Source organism: Bufo gargarizans, chromosome 1 (assembly GCF_014858855.1).
Source record: "Bufo gargarizans isolate SCDJY-AF-19 chromosome 1, ASM1485885v1, whole genome shotgun sequence".
NCBI classification, from domain to species: Eukaryota; Metazoa; Chordata; class Amphibia; order Anura; family Bufonidae; genus Bufo; species Bufo gargarizans.
In genome coordinates this window covers 346,267,969-346,288,848 of record NC_058080.1, presented here as the reverse complement: position 1 = coordinate 346,288,848, position 20,880 = coordinate 346,267,969, and the positions used below count along the sequence as shown (strand labels likewise).

General features: G+C 46.6%; 1 protein-coding gene across 2 annotated transcripts in view; it reads left to right on the top strand.

Moving 5' to 3' along the window:
- The window catches only part of KDM4B (lysine demethylase 4B), a 157,073-nt gene that overhangs the window by 26,954 nt on the left and 109,239 nt on the right, over nucleotides 1-20,880 (top strand). For both annotated transcript variants that reach the window (XM_044306685.1, XM_044306692.1), the window contains exons 2-5: nucleotides 1,840-2,000; nucleotides 6,626-6,801; nucleotides 8,308-8,422; nucleotides 10,176-10,369. In XM_044306685.1, the coding sequence (XP_044162620.1) occupies nucleotides 1,860-2,000; nucleotides 6,626-6,801; nucleotides 8,308-8,422; nucleotides 10,176-10,369 (626 nt within the window). In that variant the 5' untranslated portion in view covers nucleotides 1,840-1,859. The remainder of the gene's footprint in view (nucleotides 1-1,839; nucleotides 2,001-6,625; nucleotides 6,802-8,307; nucleotides 8,423-10,175; nucleotides 10,370-20,880) is intronic.

Sequence of the window (20,880 nt, the reverse complement as noted above, 5' to 3'; positions counted from 1 at the left end):
ACACAGGATACATATATTTATACTCCCTTGAAAAATTGATGCAGATTTACACAAATGCATATGTACACACACAGGATCTGTTCAGAGCAAAACTTATGGTTTTCCATGCAAGTTCAATTAGTTTTTTTGAATCTGAATTGTATCTGGATTACATAAGTGTTTTTCACGCTGCGTTGGAAAAAACGCACAATCTGAACGCAGTCGCGGGAAAAACTGATTGAGGTTGCAGCTAAAATCACCAGTGTTTTCCTGAACAGACCCTGACACAATGCCTATCGATAGTGTGAAAGAGGCCATACAGTGAGCAGGGTCCTGCAGAGGACATGGGTCATGGATATAATCAGCACACAGACATCACTGTGCTAGTTAATGATACTGCTGCTGAAATGTTTTTGCAGGCATGCAGCAGACCACTCTGACATCCTAATGTGTCAATGACAGTTGCTCCCTCTCAACTCCCTACACAAATATTTATCCAGCAGTCAAATTATGAATGTCTATGTAAAGTGCCAACCCCCTCCTTCCTGGTGCCCTCAAGGCACAGGCCCTCAAGTACCTTGTTCTAAATACAGTGGGACCTCATAACAGGTTGACTAACCCTTTTACACCTCTGGAATCTGATACTGTATAAACTGTATTTTGTGAAATGACTGCTTTTATTTTACATAACGTTGGCATCATTAAAGGAACCTGTCATATCCTTATCACTGCTAAAGTTGCTGCCTTTAATTCACAGTTGAATTTATTTGGCTTATTCATGAGCACCCTCACCCTCAACCCACATGGGAATGATTGGGTAGTGTTCTTAGTTTTCCCTCGGCAGGCCAGATGGGAGAGCAGGAGCTCATAAATAAGCCGGACTCTTCTCTGGAGCACAATGCTAACCAGTAAATTCTAACTTTATGTTATCAAATGATTGACAGACCACTAATCTAAGTGATGGCACCATAAGGGAGGCAAAAGGTTTCCTTCAAACTTGAACAACGTATGGCATTCCATCAATGTTCCTGTTACCTCCAGAATCAGGTTCAAAGTAAGCATACCTCCATAGTGTCCCAAAATATAACCATACCTTTCTTGTGAAATTTTGTTCCTCTAATCCTGAGAAATTAATATTCTTATGCAAGAAAGGTTTTGGTGCACCATAATGCTTCCCAGCTTCTCCCACTCTTTATTTGAGTGACAGTCCCTAAGGTTTTAGAGCCAGTAGTGATGAGGCAGGGGATGCCATGTGCACTGAACTGAATGGCCCTGCCCACAATACACAAACCTTATTTGCATAAAAATAAAATGAAACACATCCGCGCTTTAGAGGACCAGAGTTTCACAATTAAAGGGAACCAGTCACCGGGATTTGGGGTATACTGCTGAGGACATGGGTTGCTAGATGGCCGCTAGCACATCCGCAATACCCAGTCCCCATAGCTCTGTGTGATTTTTATCGTGTTAAAAAAAAAAAAAAAAAAAAAAAAAACAATTTGATACATATGCAAATTAATCTGAGATGAGTCCTGTCCCTGACTCATCTCAGGGATAGGACTCCTCTCTGGTTAATTTGCATATGTATCAAATCGTTTATTATGCACATTAAAAGCACACAGAGCTATGGGGACTGGGTATTGCGGATGTGCTAGCGGCCATCTAGCAACCCATGTCCTCAGCTCTATACACAAAATCCCGGTGACAGGTTCCCTTTAAGGTTTTTTTTTCAGGACACTGAACCTACATAGCGGTGTGCTTATGTTGAAACAGATTTTGGGGGTGACTTTTTAATCTAAAGTCTCTGCATGTTTTCATTTTCCTTTACAGTAGATATTTTTGTTCTTGGATTCATTCTAGAGTCCGGCTTTGTATTCATCATGGGACCAGAAACAACACCATCTCAGAATTCAGGCTGTAAGATCATGACATTTAGACCCACATGGGAAGAGTTTCAGGATTTTGGCAAATACATGGCTTACATAGAAACCCAGGGAGCACACAGAGCTGGTCTTGCTAAGGTAAGTGCTCATTTGAGGGCGTTTTCACATGTGGTAGATTTTGTTGCAGAAATGCTTCCAAATAACCCAATTTAGATGCGATTTGCAGAAATTTCTATAACAAAATCCGCTGCATGTGAATATACCCTTATAGTGTTGTGGCAAAAAGGTTTGGCAGTATGATTGGATATCACTAACAATTGAGGCCCCTTTACATGGGCCAATCATCAGGGCTATTATATATGGAAAGAATGGTCGTTCCCAATAATTACCCTGTGGAAATGTGCCGCTGATCAGTCAATGAACAAGCAAATTCTCAGACACTTGAGGTCACCTAAATAATGGTTTCTGGGCAGAAGACTTGTGCTGTCTAAACAATGATCTGTTTCCCTAAAGCAATGATTCTCTATGGCAGGGATCAGCAACCTTTGGCACTCCAGCTGTGGCGAAACTACAACTCCCAGCATGCACACCTCCTTGGCTGTTCTCAGAACTCCCAGAAAAGTGAATGGAGCATGCTGGGAGTCGTAGTTTCACCACAGCTGGAGTGCCGGAGGTTGCTGATCCCTGCTCTATGGGAACAATCGCTTGTCCCCATACAGAGGAGATGATTGTTGCAGGTAAATGCAGCAGGGATTATCATCCCTGATAATTGCCTTCAAAGTTATATTACAACAGTATACCCGTGTTAGGCTACTTTCACACTTGCGGCAGGACGGATCCGACAGGCTGTTCACCATGTCGGATCCGTCCTTCCGCTATTTCTCCGTGCTGGCGGACCGCCGCTCCGTCCCCATTGACTATAATGGGGACGGGGGCGGAGCTCCGGTGCAGTGCGGCAGTGCGTGGCGAAAGGCCGCCGGACTAAAAGTCCTGCATGTCTGACTTTTTAGTCCAGCGACTCTCGCCGTGCACTGTCAATCTGGACGGAGCGGCGGCACGGCGAAGTAGCGGAAGGACGGATTCGACAGGGTGAACAGCCTGTCGGATCCGTCCTACCGCAAGTGTGAAAGTAGCCTTACTCAGTCATATCTTTACAGAGGAGCGGTCTCCACTCCTGTCATGTCTATTTTAGTAAATGCTTCTATTTCCAATAATAAAATAATGTTTTGTCTTCTTTTAGGGCTCAACTGGTTGAGTCCCTTAACAGTCTGATACTGTCAGTCTAAAGGGCCCCTTACACAGGCTGAGAATCTGCCAGATAATCGCTAATGAGTGATCACAGGATAGTTAGCGAAATGCTTACAAATACTGATCAAATAAGGACTGTGTGAAAATGGCCTTTGGACACCCCCCCCCCCCCCCCCCCCCCCCCCAGCTGCTAATAGTGAATTTATTCATAGGAGGAATAACTGAAGAAGGCTCTAAGAAAAGATGTTGCTAAAGTGAGAGGTGGCACGTCCTCTTTAATAGACATTGTTTAGTAATATACTTTGTGACACAAAATGCAACGTTATACTTTAATGGGACACAAGAAAACGGATCCGTCCCCCATTGGCTTTCAATGTAAGTCAAGACGGATTCGTTTGACTTGGACTTTTTTTTTTTTTGAATAATTCAAACTGATCAGTTTATTAACGGATACAAGTGTTTGCATTATCGGTGCGGATCCGTCTGTGCAGATACAAGCCGGAGCCGCACCGAACGTAGGTCTGAAAGTAGCCCTCAAGGGGTTGTCAACATTTGGGGGGCCTTTTTGCATGACCCCCTGCCCCCCCATGTTGCTGGACCTTCGGAAGGAGCATCATTTCCAGCTCCTTTGGAAAACTGTGATACAACTGTGACATGTCCCTCATGTTTCACGTGACCAAAGGACATAATGTATGGGGTACCCGTCTGCTGCAGCTGTATACGTGACTCTTGTCAAACAAGATGTTCACAAGCAGGATTGCAGTACGTCAGTGGCAGCGGGACACCAAAGGATCTGGAACCTAGTGATGGACAGCAGGTAACTATGTTTCCCTCTGTGGGTCTGGCGATGTGATGAGAAAGTCAGGCTGCAAGGCCCCTGAATATGGACAACCCCTTTAAAAGACTCACCCCCATCCACAAAAATATATTCTCTAGCCCATTAGAAAGGTACATGATGTAAATTGTAGTGTCATATGACCGACAGTGAATGTGTAACTGACTGACCGCTTGCAGTTTGGCCAAGAAGTGAGTTTCTTTACTCATTCCTATGAGGTTCTCATTGTGAGTCTTGTAAAAATTAATAGAAAAACTGGGGCAGATGGACTTTTGTAAATTCTGAGTATCGTAAATCCTGCAACAGATTTACACTTGAATTTACAGCTTCTATTTACTAACCAGAAAAAATAAATAAATATATATATATATATATATATATATATATATATATATATATATATATATATATATATATATTTTTTTATATTTATCCATGGAAAGGTTCAGGCAGCACTCCCTTAAGTGCAGATATAGCTGTATGGGTGCCCGCGGTGGTCCCTCGATATGGGACAAATTCAGTAGAAGAAGAAAGTCCGCAGCACTCCTTCAAGTAAAAAAGTGTAATTTATTCACTATGTCTGACATGTGTGAATAAATTACACTTTTTTACTTGAAGGAGTGCTGCGGACTTTCTTCTTCTATATATATCGCTCTATCGCTCTCTATCTCTCTAGCTCTATCGCTCTCTATCGCTCTCTAGCTCTCTATCGCTCTCTAGCTCTCTCTCGCTCTCTAGCTCTCTCTCGCTCTCTAGCTCTCTCTCGCTCTCTAGCTCTCTCTAGCTCTCTCTCGCTCTCTCTCGCTCTCTCTCTCTCTCTCGCTCTCTCTCGCTCTCTCTCGCTCTCTCTCTCTCTCGCTCTCTCTCGCTCTCTCTCGCTCTCTCTCGCTCTCTCTCGCTCTCTCTCGCTCTCTCTCGCTCTCTCTCGCTCTCTCTCGCTCTCTCTCGCTCTCTCTCGCTCTCTCTCGCTCTCTCTCGCTCTCTCTCGCTCTCTCTCGCTCTCTCTCGCTCTCTCTCTAGCTCTCTCGCTCTCTCTCTAGCTCTCTCGCTCTCTCTCTAGCTCTCTCGCTCTCTCTCTAGCTCTCTCGCTCTCTCTCTAGCTCTCTCGCTCTCTCTCTAGCTCTCTATAGCTCTCTCTATAGCTCTCTATAGCTCTCTCTATAGCTCTCTATAGCTCTCTCTCTCTCTCTATAGCTCTCTCTCTCTCTCTATAGCTCTCTATCTCTCTCTCTCTCTCTATAGCTCTCTATCTCTCTCTATCTCTCTCTATCTCTCTATCTCTCTATCTCTCTCTCTCTATAGCTCTCTATCTCTCTCTCTATCGCTCTCTCTCTATAGCTCTCTATCTCTCTCTCTCTATAGCTCTCTCTCTATAGCGCTCTCTCTATAGCTCTCTCTCTCTCTCTCTATAGCTCTCTCTCTATAGCGCTCTCTCTATAGCTCTCTCTCTCTCTCTCTCTCTATAGCTCTCTCTCTCTCTCTCTATAGCTCTCTCTCTCTTATGATAGAGAGATAGATATATATACATACATACATACATCTCTAATATGAGTTTCTGTCTGTCTGGACGTTCTTTATGCGTGACCAAACGACTGGACCGATTTTCACCAAATTTGGCACATAGGTACGTCAGGTGTATGGGAAGCTCGCAGGTCCTACTCCAGGTTGCCATAACAACTGATCACAGGTTTTAGCAGTTCGCAGGTCCTTAAATATTCAGTCATATGACGTATGACGGCACAACTACACTGCTACATGCATGGGGGGCAGGGGCCACTATTAAACGGACGGCTGCTGTAGAGGCCACTGTTAAAGGGGAGGCCACTGTTAAAGGGGAGGCCACGGTGGAGGTAACTGTTAAAGGGGTGGCAACCATGAAAGGGGTGGTCAATGTTAAAGGGGCGGGCACTGTGGAGGTCCCTGTTATGGGGAATACTGTTGATATATCTTTTTACGACACATGGAAACATAAAATGTAATAGATGAAATATACCCCTGCAAAGCCAGGTCCTTCTGCTAGTTAGGTATATTTCTTATGCAGATTGCAGTGCAAAGGGTTTTTGCACCGCAATATGCAAGAAAGGGGGGGGGGGGGGCAGGACAGTAGGCCTCTATCATTCATTATTGTCTATGCCTGTTTTAGTCGTAGAAAATGGTTTAAATTTATGCCAGCAATCGAGTTGGCGTAGATTTTCTGTTATGCTGGAGTCCTCGCCTGCGTAACATAAACCGGACAGATCCGTTTTGCAGCCCATAGACTTCTATTATGACTGAATGACTAACGGAATGCCTTAAAGGTGATGCTGTCAGCATTGTGCTGCCCCACAGCCCCTCTGTGCTCTGAAGCTATAGTGGTCTTCTTCCTGTTGGATGCAACTGCTGTCACTCATAACACAGTGAAGGGGCTATGAAGCAGCTCAATGAAGATGATACTCACAGTAACCCCCCAACCCCTCCGGCACAGGAGTAGATTCTGCTAGAGTAAAACTACATGTGCTACACTACTCCTGATGATTAAACTCTGCAAAAGGTATGTTTGTACTGTGCTCCAAAGCCCCTACCTAGTGCTGTCAGCAGTTTATAATGGGCAGAAATGCGCATAGAGACTTTTTTAATGTTCCATATATATTCCAAGAAGCAAATAAACCAGTTTTAGCATTTTTGAACGTTATGTCTGCAGATTATCCCCCCCAAAGAGTGGCGTCCTAGGCGGACCTATGATGACTTGGATGAAATGATGATTCCTGCTCCAATCCAGCAAGTGGTCACTGGTCAGTCTGGCTTGTTCACTCAGTATAACATCCAAAAGAAACCCATGACTGTGGGAGAATATCGAAAATTGGCGAACAGTGACAAGTAAGATGCATAAAAATAAATCACTTTCGATGTATTAATGCAATTGTGAGACATTAGGCTTTGAACTATAGCAATCAGATATTTGATAAACTGTATGTGATGTTTCAATGATGGCTCTCACTTTATGTAACCTTCAGAGATGTGATCAGACCTCAAGGAATGGATCCAGCACAGATTAAAATCCATTGATGATATATTTCTTCAATACTCACAGCAATACACATAGTGGGGAGATGGTACCCTGAAACGTGTCAGCTGAGTATCGGCATACCATCTCCCCACTATGTGTATTGCTTTGAGTATTGAATAAAGATATAATTGGATTTTAGTTTTGCTCTATCCATTCCTTCATGTTAAAGCGTTCTAGAATCGGACAGGGTCCAGGCACGATTTTCTTTCCGTGATACAGGTGAGCTGGAGCGCTTTACTACTATGTGACCAGACCTAACTGTTTAAAGGGGTCTTATAGCAATTACATCTTTCTTTTTCTTCTATAAGGGCATCATAATATTTTCTCCTGCTAAAAAAACCCATTACTAAGCCAGGGTGGGGAGCAGATAACACAGAGCAGTTGGACCCGTCCTCCCATGTATTACATAGTCCATCTAATGTCAGCTGTAGTATCGTTGCCAGGGAAAGCCACTGCTTTCCTTGTTATAATAGCTGATTGCATGGGAAAGCTGTGCAAAGACATTTAAACAGGCCGTGCAGTGGTATAATGTTAGAAAACAAACTATAGATTAAGGAATGTAGCCCCTCGAAAAGCAGGATGACCCATGTCATAGGCACTGCTGTGTTTGGTGCCCTCCGACCAAAAAAAGGATATGCCGTGAAAAAAGTCAAAGGGTCTGAAGACTGTCTGAAAGCCCTGTTACATAGAGAAGCAGGCCCTCAAGGCATATATAAAATGTACAAAATCATCATATTGGATGGCAATAGAAACAATATCGATCAAAGCCCAAACAACTAAAATGAATATGAATATACAGTCCCGAAAGAAAAGGAGTTTGGTGAGTGAATCCGTTTTCATTTCCAGCGTGGGAGCTGTCATTAGTATATTGTGGATGTCATTGGTGGAATACAAGTGGCACTGCAGCAGTAATTGGCATGACATATAGATGGATTTTAGTACAACGCTATTTACCTCTATACTTACCATTTTGTGGAGTAGTGTGTTTAGGCGCATTTTAATCTATTTTATAGTGCGACAGTAACATTTCTTCAAGGCCCACAGCTAGTAGTGTTCTTTCTGGACTGCATATTTATATAGTGGTATAATATTGATGACCTATCCTCAGGCTAGGTCATCAATATCAGAATGGGTGGGGGGGCGACTCGGGGCACCCCTGTCAATCAGCTGCTGATCCCATTCAAGTGAATGGGACAAGTGTTGTAAATTATGCCTCAATTATGCCACTGGACAACCCTTTTAAATGTATTTTGGTACAATGTATTAACTGACTTTGTGTTTACTCATATGTTTAATCTATTCTTCATCTCCCCTAGGTACTGCACTCCTCGCCATCAAGACTTCGATGATTTGGAGCGCAAATACTGGAAGAATTTGACCTTCATGTCTCCTATATATGGAGCGGACATCAGTGGTTCCCTCTATGACAGTGTAAGACATTCCCCCCCCCCCCCCCCCCAAAAATAAATAAAATAATAATAATAATAGTGCACTTTGTAACATGAGGGTGCTTTGAGCAGGACGGTGGCCAGCTATGCAGTGGGTCAGGATAGATGTATAGAAGTCTATGGTGTGTTTGTGACGCCAATTGCAGCTTGCGCAGGTACTGTTGCAGGGCCCTTTAAGATGTAATAACTTGCGTACCAGGTGAGGAATGAGGAGTGGGGATAGTGTCTCTGTGTAATGTCAACGGTGTCTCCTACCTGGGTATGGCTGGACTCCTGGATCCTGGCTCACTTGCAATAAATTGAGTGTTGCTAGTAGGCGTAATTGAGGAACTTGGTAGCAGTAAATGAGATCCAGACTTGTAATATAATTCAAACTTCTCTTTACTTAATGGCAGCATAAATACATACAAGTTACAGCAATAGTCCTGGGTCACAGCAGGTATTGGCAATATGTGGCAGGGATCAATATCTCTTCTGCTTCTAATCATATGCCTGGAGAATATGGCAGGTATCGATCTTCTGCTCTGACTATCTTCTGCTTCGTATGGGCCTGACTAGCTGAGGAGGAATTTGGCTTCTCCTGGACTCTGGATATGTACTCACAGCTATGCTCACAGGGATTGGCTCTTCCTGGAGGCTGGAGATGGCTGCTTTCTTGTCAACCAGCTGAGGCTGATGGCTCAGGCTGGGAATGTTGAACTTTTGGCCTCAACCGAGACAAGATCCTGGTTTGGGATCCCTAGAACTGGGAGCTCCTACTAACACAACCTTCCCCTAGCTGGGGTGGCTGGTACACTAACTAGAACTTCCTCTCTTCCCCATGAGACAGGACATGGGACCGGCCCACTTCTGCTCACAGAGGGGAAACTAAACTGGAATTAACTATTCCAGTCTAGCAATACTAAACTGGCTACGGTCCTGCTACATACTGTTGCCACCTGCTGGTGTACATGGAAATTACAGCATAATACATGAAACAGGCCTAGAAATACATATAATGACAATAAATTATACAGATGGACAATACACATACACCTAACATGTCGTAGCAGGGAAAAAGAGTTTGGTAACATAACTCCGGGATGTTACAAGGGCACATTTATTTTTGGAAGTTTTTACCTGGCAAATGACTTTACTAGTGCCCTAAGGGTGGTCCCAAGCTTGGTTTACTTGCTCGATACCTCCTCCCTGGCCTTAATTAATGGTTTTAGGCTTTGTCATTTTAACTGTTAGGCCAATCCGTGGTATCCCGGCATGGCATCCTGCTGACAGCAGGAGCGCACGGCGTCATTGGTTGCTATGATGCCGTGCGCTTCATGCCGCCGCTGCACTACAATAATACACTCCAGGCCAGTATACCACAGACCGCTCACAACCGTGTTCCACGGCTGTGTGCATTTGGCCTTAGTCACAATGAAATCTTGTGCTTTCACCATTCAGCCTGTTCACTGCATCCAACAGTTGGGTGTGGTTTACCACTAGCTGGACATGTTGCTGCCCTTTGGGCACTTGCGGCATAATTTGTACACCAGGTCAAACTACGTTTTCTCTGCAAACAAAATGCTATGAATGACAAACCTCTGTAACTCGTTTAGACTTAATTCACCTGACAGACTCCCTTTAGGCAAAGTTGATGAATACCTCACACTTTATTTTCATGCTTTTACTTTTCATTTTGCGCATCAAGTTTTTAATTGCCTATTTTTGTGTCACCATACATCCCTTGTTTTCGGCAGGATATCCAACTATGGAACATTGCTGGCTTGAAAACACTTCTAGATATGGTGGAGTATGAGAGTGGAATCATAATAGAAGGTGTTAATACCCCATATCTCTATTTCGGAATGTGGAAGACGACTTTTGCTTGGCATACAGAGGACATGGATCTGTACAGCATTAACTATCTGCACTTTGGAGAACCAAAGTCCTGGTAAAAGCCAGAATTAATACTTGAATATGTCATGTCACTTATATTTACATTTGCTGCTACTTTATAATGAAAACGCACACATAGCAATACCTATCACTTGCTTGGGGTTCTCATTGATTTTTATTTTGATTGCCTATCATCAGCATAAGCCATCATTATTAGATCGGCAAGGGTCTGACACCCAACACTGCTGCCGGTCAGCTGTTTATGAGCAGCAATGGCACCAGAACTACACAGCTCCATCCTCTGTATAGTGGACAGAGCTGGCTACTGCAGTGCTGTTTCCATTGCAGTGTATTGAAGCAGTGTTGTAATAACCCGCTGCGTCCACTACACAATGGACAAAGGTATGCAGTTCTTGAAGAACTACATTAAATGGTTTGGTCTCTTTTTCAGTCTTTTTCATATATTTCAATGTCCTTCGATCATTGTTTTCCTAATATAATTTCTGTAAAGCCCCTATCTCCAGATATGGATTACATTCACATGACGCTGTCCGTAGCCATTTGTGTTTCCTCCAGGGATGTTGTGTCCACTGGCTTGCTTGTGCTTCTTCCAGGTTTCTCGTGGTCATCCCCGCCCATCTAATTAATATGGGTGGGGAATTGACAGCATCATCAGATTTTCAGTGCAGTTGCTGGAGGATGCAGGAGATCAGATGATGCTGCCTGTTCCCCCACCAATGTAAATTAGATGGGTGAGGATGCAGCCAGGACCAGGAGAAAACTGGATGACATAAAAGCAAGCTAGTAAACACACCAGGACTGGAATCCAGATCTGTACAGAAATGATATTAAGCCGATTTGGAGGACACTGTAAAATATGAAAAGAGATAAAAAAAAAAAAAAATAGACATCTCCTTTAAGCCCATATCATACTGTCATATATTTGGATATGTTGTACATCTACTAAACGTTGGCATCCTTATTCATTTGCCTAGATCAGTGGTCCCCAACCTTTCTTATATTGACAGCCACATTCACTGCTGAAAGATGGTTGCAGCATTCAACACAGAGGTTTGTAAAAGCAATAGTATACCGCTGGAAATAGTTACAGGCAGTGAGGGTACAGCAACACGTGGGGAATTCACTGCAGTGGAACTGCGTGCATTTACAGTAGCACAAAGTGGATCAGATGTCAGAAATCTCATCCACACGTTTCAGAGAAAACCCACACTGAAAACTGAAGGGCACTGAAGGTTTTAAATTCACAGCATGCCAATTTATGCTTCAGGTTTTACCCACGCCTTTCAACCTTTGGCCCATGCCCACACATTGTTTGCTGCACATTTTCCACAGTGGAATAGTCTGAAAGTCACCAATGCAAAAAAATGCCTTACATCTGCATTTTGGTGCTGCAGGGTTTTCTCATCACTTTGCGGGTACTGTTTACTGTGAACTGTAAAGTTCACTAAAATGCTGTGGATTTTCTAAACTAAATTTCTCTGCTTAGAATCTGCAGCATTTACACCCTGTATGGTCATACTCTTGCAATGCAAAGGTTGAGTGGAAAACACTGCCATCTCGCCAACAGTACCGCAACAAAAGCCAGCTCGTTCATGGCATCCTGTGCAGCTTCAGCTTTTGACTGAATACTTTGCAGGTTTTCTGATGAATCTGTGTGGTCATAGCCTGAAACATAAGCAAGGCTGCTCACTTACCCTATTACCCATCCTCTTCCACGTGCTTATGACATGCCTTCTTCTCACTATGCACTCATGCTTGAGGAGACAATGAAAGAGGGCAGGTTCAGGGTGAGATGAGTTCATCCCAGTGACAGACATTGGGCTTATCAAGTAGCAGAAAGCCTGTTGAGCAGAGGTAACAGCCCCTTGAACGAGATGCCCTCATGGATGATTCAGGTGGCAAAGCTAGAGGAGGAGACACACTGCTTTGTAGTCTTTCATGGCTACCCCTCCTCCTGGCACACAGCCTTTCCCTGCACTACAGAAAAATGTATCTCTAGTGTGCTTGACCCGATGCAAGTATGCAAATGGTGGGGTCTAGCATACAGCCATTATTCACTCAGCAGGGGCTCGTGAGCCTCATGTGGCTTCAATGCTACAGGTTGGGGACCTCTGGCCTACAATATTTCTGTGTTCTGAGCACATATTAATAGTAAATTGAACATATAGAAATACATACTACTGTCTAAAAGATAAAGTCTGTTTCAAATATGTGAACATCCATTGCATTGGAAGAAAACGCATTATGCATACACCCAGCTCTTTTTTTTTTTTTTTTTTTTTTTTTTTTGCTTGCGGTAAATGCTCCAATTGTGGCCTTTAGTTTACCATTGCCCTTCAGAGAAACATATGGGACAAGGTAAATGTATGATATTTCTCAGGAAAAGGCCTCATGCACACGGCCATGTTCCGCGGCCGAGAGCGGACCGCGAAAACCCGGCCGGGATTCCTCCTGACAGCATGAGCGCACTGCGTCATTGGTTTCCACGGTCCGCTCTCGGAACGCGGCCATGTGCATGAGGCCTAAGAGCGTGTTTCCATGGGGGATAATCTTTTTTTTTTTTTTTATATATATATATATTTTTTTCATTTGGTTAAGAGTTGAGCACCTATCCCCATCCATCGAAGTGCAATGGCTTTTCGTGCCAAGAATGGTGCTTTTTTTTTTTTTTTTTTTTCTTCTGCCCATATTCATGGGGGGGGGGGGGCAGGAACTGTGGGTATATGTCCTCTAGGAGGTGTTGACACTAGGCAGAAGCTGTTAGCCCCTCCCACGGCAGCTATACCCCCTCCAGTCTTTAGAGAGAGCTTAATTTCTCGTGCATGGCATTGGGGGACACAGCACCATGGGTATATGTCCAACTACCACTAGGAGGCACTAGACACAAAAAGTGTTGGCTCCTCCCAGGTGGGCTATACCCTCTCCACAGGCACGAGGCTATTCAGTTTTAGTCTAGTGTCCGTAGGAGGCAGACCTGTCCTGCTTTTTTGCAGGTTCTGCTGTTTATTTTTATTCTTTTTCTTTTTTTCTCTCTTCCGCAGGTCGGTTTTTTCCACCGTTATACCTGCTGCAGGCTGGGGCTCCATCGTGTTCCACTTTAGTTGCCCCCCCTGCGGGCGCGTACTTCGGTACCATCGCCGGTCACCCAGTCCCCACGGACTGCATCCGCAGTGGCTTGCCGGCATTCCCACGGTTCCCGTGTTGAGTCTGCCGAAGGGGTGACCGTGCTGCGCCCGAAGACATCGGATGGTGAGTATATCGGATGGTGAGTATACTCCCCTGTCCCTGCCCTAGGGTTAGGTTCCCTTCTGTGGCCAGGGGGATGGGATCCACCTTAGCTGGGGGTCCTGGGGAGCCTCTTCTTCCCTCCTAGCCAACCCCCCCCCCCCCCCTCCTGGGGGGGTTTATATTCATGGTTTTTCCTCCCTTCTTTTCCCCCTCGGTTGGTCTTTTCTCTCCTCCCTGGCCACACAGTCTCTCCCTGGCTTCCCCGCTACTTTAGTCCCCGGCTTCTGCCGGGACTAGGCCTCATCTTCTATGGCCTGTCCCCGGCTCCCAGGTGCTCCGTTTGCCCTGATCTGCCTATCCCCAGGTGTCGCTTCTCCCCCCCTACCCTACTCACCTATTTTTATGGTCCGGTGGGCCCTCTGTCGGCCGCGGTTCACCCCGCCCCCCTTGCTCCATTCCCGGCCGCCTCATAAATCGAGGCCCCGGCTTTTGGGCCTGCTAGGCCGCAATCTTCCCGGCCCCTCCCCCTTGCTTCCCGGGCTTTTCTGAGCCCCGCCCGGCCCTCGGGAGGAGCTATCTCCTCTCCCTTTCCTGGGCTAACGTGTTTTTTCTGTTGGAGGGGGTGGTTAACCCCTCGATTGCTTCATGTCCCCTGCAGCCCTACTGACCACCTCTTTTTAGGGAACCAGCTGCTGCTGCACCTCTTTGGGGGAACACTGCGTCCGGGTCAGGATAGACAGCCTCTGCTGGCTGCTTTTTGAGCATCTCTTCTCCCAACAGCTCCTCGGTCGCCACGTGTTTTCACGTGCGTCCGCTGTCTACAATGGCTGCCATGTGGTCAGCCTGTCCCTGCTGGTGTGCAGTACCTCTTCCCAGATCCCATTGTTTTCCCTGAACAATCTTTTTGTGTAGGTTCCCCATGAATGGGTCCCTCCGTGTCAATGCCATGGGAACCTTGGCCGACTCTCCCTAGCAGTGTCGCTGGCACGCTACCAACCCAAATTGCGGCCACCTCTGCCCTCCAGGGTCCTCCCTGCAGATGGGGCATGCTCAGTTAGGGGTACCTGCACCCGGGTTCGGCGAGGGGTAGCTCACAGTACACCCTCGGGTGGTCTCAACGGGGTCCCACCCCTCCTCGGCATCCTCGGATCCCCCCCAGGACAGGCCTGAGGCTGGTGATGAATCCTTCCTGTCACCCCATCCGTTGCCTCTGGGGACACCTCTGCACCGATTCCCTCGGAACAGAGCATCAGGCGGTCTTCCTCCATGTAGAAGCCCTCTGGGAGGTCAAGACTACGTGCACAGAGGAACCTCTCCTACCTACACAGGGTTGGTATCACCTCTAGTGGATTTTCGGATGGTGCTTCCCTGACCGCACAGGTATTCAACCGCACAGGTAAGGCAGCCGTCCCCGTGTTTAGCATACTGAGTCACCTACCCGGTGTCTGATACGTACGCCTTCTCCTTAACAGGGGGGTTCCTGCACCACTGCCATAAGCTGTCCCTGACAAGCCTTCCTGGTTCCCCTATACCAGGGGTTATCCTCTACACATTTGAGAGTGTTTCCGTGGGGTCCCCATCCTGGGGTTGGTGTTCGCCACTCTACCTCATTACAGGGAGTTCCTGTTCTGGGCAAGCGGTTAGCTCGGCTATCGCCTCCTGTAGGTTGGTGAGTTCAGAGCAATTGTACAGCCGCCTTGCCCCTTTGCTTAGGTAGTGTACCTACAGAAGCCATTACTCCTGGCTGGCTCTATGGTGTTCCATACAGCACTATTTCTCCCTTCCGGGTGAGATATACAGGCCGCTTCAATTGCCGTTGCAATTGCACCTGTCTGTTCCCAGCCACTTTGCTCCTGTCATAGGTGGAGTACCTACACCATCTCCTGATGCTGTAGCAGATTCCCCTGGCTGGCGCTATGGTGTTCCATGCGGCACTATTTCTCCCTTCCTGGCGAGAGATACAGGCTGCCTTTAATTGCCGCTGCAATTGCGCCTGTCTGTTCCCAGCCAATTTGCTCCCTTCACAGGTAGAGTACCTACGCCATCTCCGGTGCTGTAGCCGATACCCCTGGCGGGCTCTGTTGTGTTCCATGCGGCAACATTTCTCCCTACGGGCGGAATGTAGAGGCCACTTTCAATTGCCTTAGAATTGCCCCTGTCCGGTTCAGTTACCTGTCTGTTCCCTGCCGCCTTGATCCCTTAACAGGTGGAGTACCTGAGCCATCTCCGGATGCGGTAGCCGTTCCTCCTGTCCGGCTTTATGGTGTTCCATGTGGCATTTTCTTTCCTTACAGGACGAGATATTGAGGCCTCCTCCAATTGCCGTGGCCATTGCACCTACCTCATCATAGTGTGCACCAAACGGCCATCTTACTCCCTTCATGGGTTGAGTCCCTGAACCGTCTCCGATGCTGCAGCCGTTCAACCTGTCTGGCTTCTAGGGTGTACTATGCGGCCCTGTTTCTGTTGCCATTGCACCTACCTGATTGTGGTGTGCACCTGTCTTGTTCTTTGTGGTACCGTGCGGCCCTACTGGGTTCCATTCTTAACGCGGTTGCTGTTGCACCTCTCTGGGTCTAGGGTGCACCATGCGGCCACATTGCTTCGATCTTAAATGTAGTTCCTCTAACACAGCCATATTTCTACTTTACAGGTTGTGTACCTGTACCCTCCGAATGCTGTCTCATTCCCAGATGCTGTGGCTATGTTTCCACTCTCCTTAGTTGGCAACATGCAGCCACTTTACCCATATTTTAGGCGTGTGTTTGTAGTACCCCAAGCGCTGGGCCCTGTGGTGCGGTCTGTAGCTCAGACAGTTTCTGTATTACTGGGTGTTTTCTGCCCACGAGTTCTAATCTGTGCTGCGGTTGTTGGTTCCATCCATTTGGTTCTTCCATACATCTGCCACTCCTTTTACTGTCGCGCTCATTGGTCTCCTTGTACCTCTCAAGGCACTGTCTGCACCAGGCCCCCTTCGTTCAGCATGTGCATGGTTACCATGTCTGGCAGGATGGCCACAGGCCCAGCCCAACCCCCACCTTGTCGGTCTACTGCTACTTCTGGTAGCTCCAGTATATGACCGATCTGTCTGATCCGGCGGGTGGTCCTCATTCAACCACGCTCCCTACTCCGTGGCCAGGTGGTTGTTGGCCTTTGTGCTGTAGTTGCTCTTGCCTTCTCTTTACGGTACTACGGTATGCTGTGCTCCGCGTTACCCCATGTTATAGGGGAGTACTCGCGTTGTTTCCTAATTGCTGAGCGGCCCATTCCTGGTGAAGTACAAGGATCTCCTCTGGATCTTCTACCTTGTTTGGACACGTAGCTGGTGGCATCGGCCGCGGTTGCGGTTTTCTGTCATCGCTGGATGTCCGCCACACGGAATCCTTCTGGGTCCACGGCTTTTATCATTGCTGGACGTCCTCCCTGACGGGTCAAGGACAGGGCCTCCTGAGCGCCACACACACCTGTCTGAATTTTCAGCTGATTGCTCTGGTATCGGACAGGGCCCCGTAGTTCCTTCTGGGTCCAGGTGTTTTCGGTGTTCCCTTGTATTTTCTGCTTAGTTGTGCTACATGGCGAAGGGGCAGTCCTCTTGGACCTTGCCGTCGTCTGCACCTGTCTGGTACTTTCTCCCCCCTGGAAGTTTTCTGTATGCCGGTCGCAGCTGGTTTCTACATTTCTATGTAGGCTACCCCGGTTTTTTCATGGTGACTTCTGCATTCCTTATGCATATGGATGTCTGTCGTTTTGTGGTACATCCCGAGCTGCTGTACTTGCCCTCTCTGGGACAATGTTTAAGGTTTGCTGGTCAATATTCTTGGTACGGCTAGTTGTCCATGGCCAATGCCCCGTCCCCTATGGTGGTTTCTTTTCGCCTTTCCTGGAGATTCTGGCTTGCGTTGTCTTCTGGTGGTTCAGCTCCTGGTTCCTTGTGAGCCCATACTGGGTACTCCTTTCGGGAGTCCCTGTTCATTTGAGGTCCTCTTTGGATTTGTGTCTCTTTTTTTCCATCCTCCCACGTCAAGTACCTGGTATTGAGTGGTTTAGTGCTGCGGTTTGCAGTTCCACCGTATGGTCTCCTTCGGGAGGGACCTCCTCCTGTTGTAGGACCTTTCCTCTTTAGGTTTTTTGGAGTGCTCTCCTTCTACTCCCATGTCTCTCAGTCCAGTGTGTCCTGCCGAGGTTGCCTGGCCTGTATCTGGCTTCTTTTTTCCATGATACTTCACATGCCCAGAGTTTCCTCTGGTCTTACGCTTCACGGTGATATCTTGTTTTCGGAGGCTTGTGCCTCGTCTCCTGTTTTTGGGGACGCAGGAGCTATCGTTCTTTTCCTGGTTTTTTACCTACAACCCCCTCCTTCTCCAGGGTTGGCGGTTTCCTCTAGCAGCCTTGGGTTTTCACCTTTACATGGGGCGCTTAGCTTCTTTCCTGGCCTTGCGGTGAGGGGAGTCCCCTCCCTTCACATGTGAGCCTTGCTATGGCTTCCCCCACTCGTTTGGTTTTCAGTGCTTCCCTGTTTCTTTTCTCCCCTGGCCTTTCAGGGGATGGCCACAGGTTTTTTGGGTCTGAGACAATGTAGAGCGTTGGGTAGTTTCACCACGCGGTGCTGTCCTAATTTTTTCTCCAGCCCTTGGCTGCGCTCTGTTTCCTTTTGCCACCTTCTTGCATTTGGGATTTTCTTCCAGTCATTTGTCCTGGGGTGCTGGCAGTCTTCCCTGCTTCTTCTGGGGTTTCTTCCTTGTTATGGAACCTCTTGCCCATCTCGTGTTTTTTCCCGTTGGGTCACATGGTTCTCCTGCACCTGTATGCCCAACCGGTGGCGCGTCTCTTCTTTTCCCTCCCTCAGGGACTGCTTTGGGACGTCCCATGGTGCTGTGTCCCCCAATGCCATGCACGAGAAAATTGGATTTTTTGTACTCACCGTAAAATCCTTTTCTCGTAGTAGGCATTGGGGGACACAGATCCCACCCTATGTTTTTTCTTCCGCTTCTCCGGGCTGGTCTCTTGATCTTTCCCGGTACGGGAGTTGTTGGTTCCTTGCTTTTCTTCTCTCTCCTACTGCTTTTGGTACAAACTGAATAGCCTCGTGCCTGTGGAGAGGGTATAGCCCACCTGGGAGGAGCCAACACTTTTTGTGTCTAGTGCCTCCTAGTGGTAGTTGGACATATACCCATGGTGCTGTGTCCCCCAATGCCTACTACGAGAAAAGGATTTTACGGTGAGTACAAAAAATCCAATTTTTGTGTACAGGCAGTAGGAGAGGCAAGTTAACCAACGAAAAAACATGGAACACCAACAATTCCAAGGAACCAACAACGGGGTTCTAACCAGCACTGCCACAACTGTGGCTGAATAACAATACTGGGTTGGTGCTGTGTCCCCCAATGAAGAGCGAGAAAGAGATTTTACTGGCAAGTTATACAAAAATCACCTTTTCTTGCCCATATTCATTGGGGGACACCGGAACCGCGGGACGTCCAAAAGCAGTCCACAGGGAGGGAAAAACCACAGACGGCAGCTATACCCCCTCCAGCCTGGAGAGAGAGCTTTAGTTTTAGCTTAGTGTCTGCAGGAGGCAAGACCTCCCTGCATTATGCAGGGCGGCTTACTTAGCCGATTCTTCTTTTTTATTTTTCCTTTTTCCCTTTTTAGGTTTGGGAAACAGTCGCCCAGCCTCTCTGTTATCCCAGGGAGTGAGGCCGGTGTCGGAGCCCCTCACCGCTCGACCTCCCCACAGAAGCAAAAGGAGGATCCAGGACAGCCCAGCTTCCCGCCAGCCAAGGGGTCACCTAGGTCCGCCAAAGAAGGATCCTTCCCGAGGGCGGGCACCCCTGGCCGGTGAGGGCTATTTGCGGGGGGGGGGGGGGGGATGGGTGTTGGTGCAGCGGGCTGGCGCAAATTCTTCCCGCCTAGCTGTTCCCCTCCAGCTGAGCACCGCCCCTGGTCTTCAAGGCACTTTTTACCTTCCTGGCCAGCCACTTCTTTTAAGCCGGCGCTGGGTTATCAAGGGGTTAGATAGGCAGTGCAGTTTGCTTAATAGGCCGGAAGGTAGTGGGAGTAGTTCGGTGGAACGCAGATGCGTTCCATCCATAAGGAAACCCTATATATCTAAAATTTATTAATATTACAATAACTATAGTTTGCCTGCATATATATTATGGTAATAACTATAATTTGCCTGCATATATATTCTGACAAGATAAAAGGGGGGGGGGGGGGGGGGGGCGGCAAAAGGTGTATATCAGAACCCCACCATTGGTTGTATATAGATATAAATCAGGCAATCATATGTGTATGTAAATATATAGGGTTGTTTTGAAGTCTAGTTTTAATTAGGTGTGTGTGTGTGTATATACGCAAATGGGAATAAAAAGGAGGATCTTTTCTTGTTTAATATTACATTAACGGTATGTCCTACCTAAGGTACCAATTCCCACTATGCACATATAAGATGATTAAATTGAGACCTATTCCGGTCTGATAACAATATTATTTATCTGGTCCGTGGTTTATAATCACGATCAATCACTGGGTATATCAAGTTTTCAAAAAGAATATATAAGTATACATACCATATGATAAAATAAATCTATATGGTTATATATACAATCAAGAAAGCCCATCAAATGTTTGGGCACATTTTATATAAAACAAGCGAAAGATAGAATTTTATTGAGACCGAGTGGGCTCACCGTTAGGTACACTCAGCCTCTTTTTGCAAGATTTTTTTTATCCAAATCTCCTCCCCTTGGAGAAGGACGAATCACCTCAATGGTGCTGAATTTGAGACACTTGTGATTCCCATCATGGAAATCGTGAATATGTCTGGAGAGGGTGGTATCTCTCTTATGTTTGATATCTCCCAGATGGTCCCCAAGTTCTCCCAGTTACCACACTCTCTCTACATAAGGAGAGCTAGTGATTTTTTATTGCGGTTTTTCTTCAGTACATCCTGCAGTGAAGAGCTCCACTTGGAACCCTGGTGGACCCCTCTACCACAAATTCGTTTATTCACCTTGGCCAGATACATCTCCCTAAACTTTCATCAAACCGTGAGTGGTGACTATATAGTCCAAAATTGTAATCTGAAAGTTTGTATACTCAATGTCTGCTAAAACACACAAATTTATCGTATATATGCAGCTATCTAATTTCTCATTGTGGGACTTATTTTAAATCTATATCGATATAAAAGTTAAGTTTTAGTTGGATAATTATATTGATAATTGTCCACCTGCACAATTCAATAGAAGGCCTCTGACCTTCCCAAACCACCCTTCTGGGTCGTTTGGTTGATAATTGTCCACCTGCGCAATT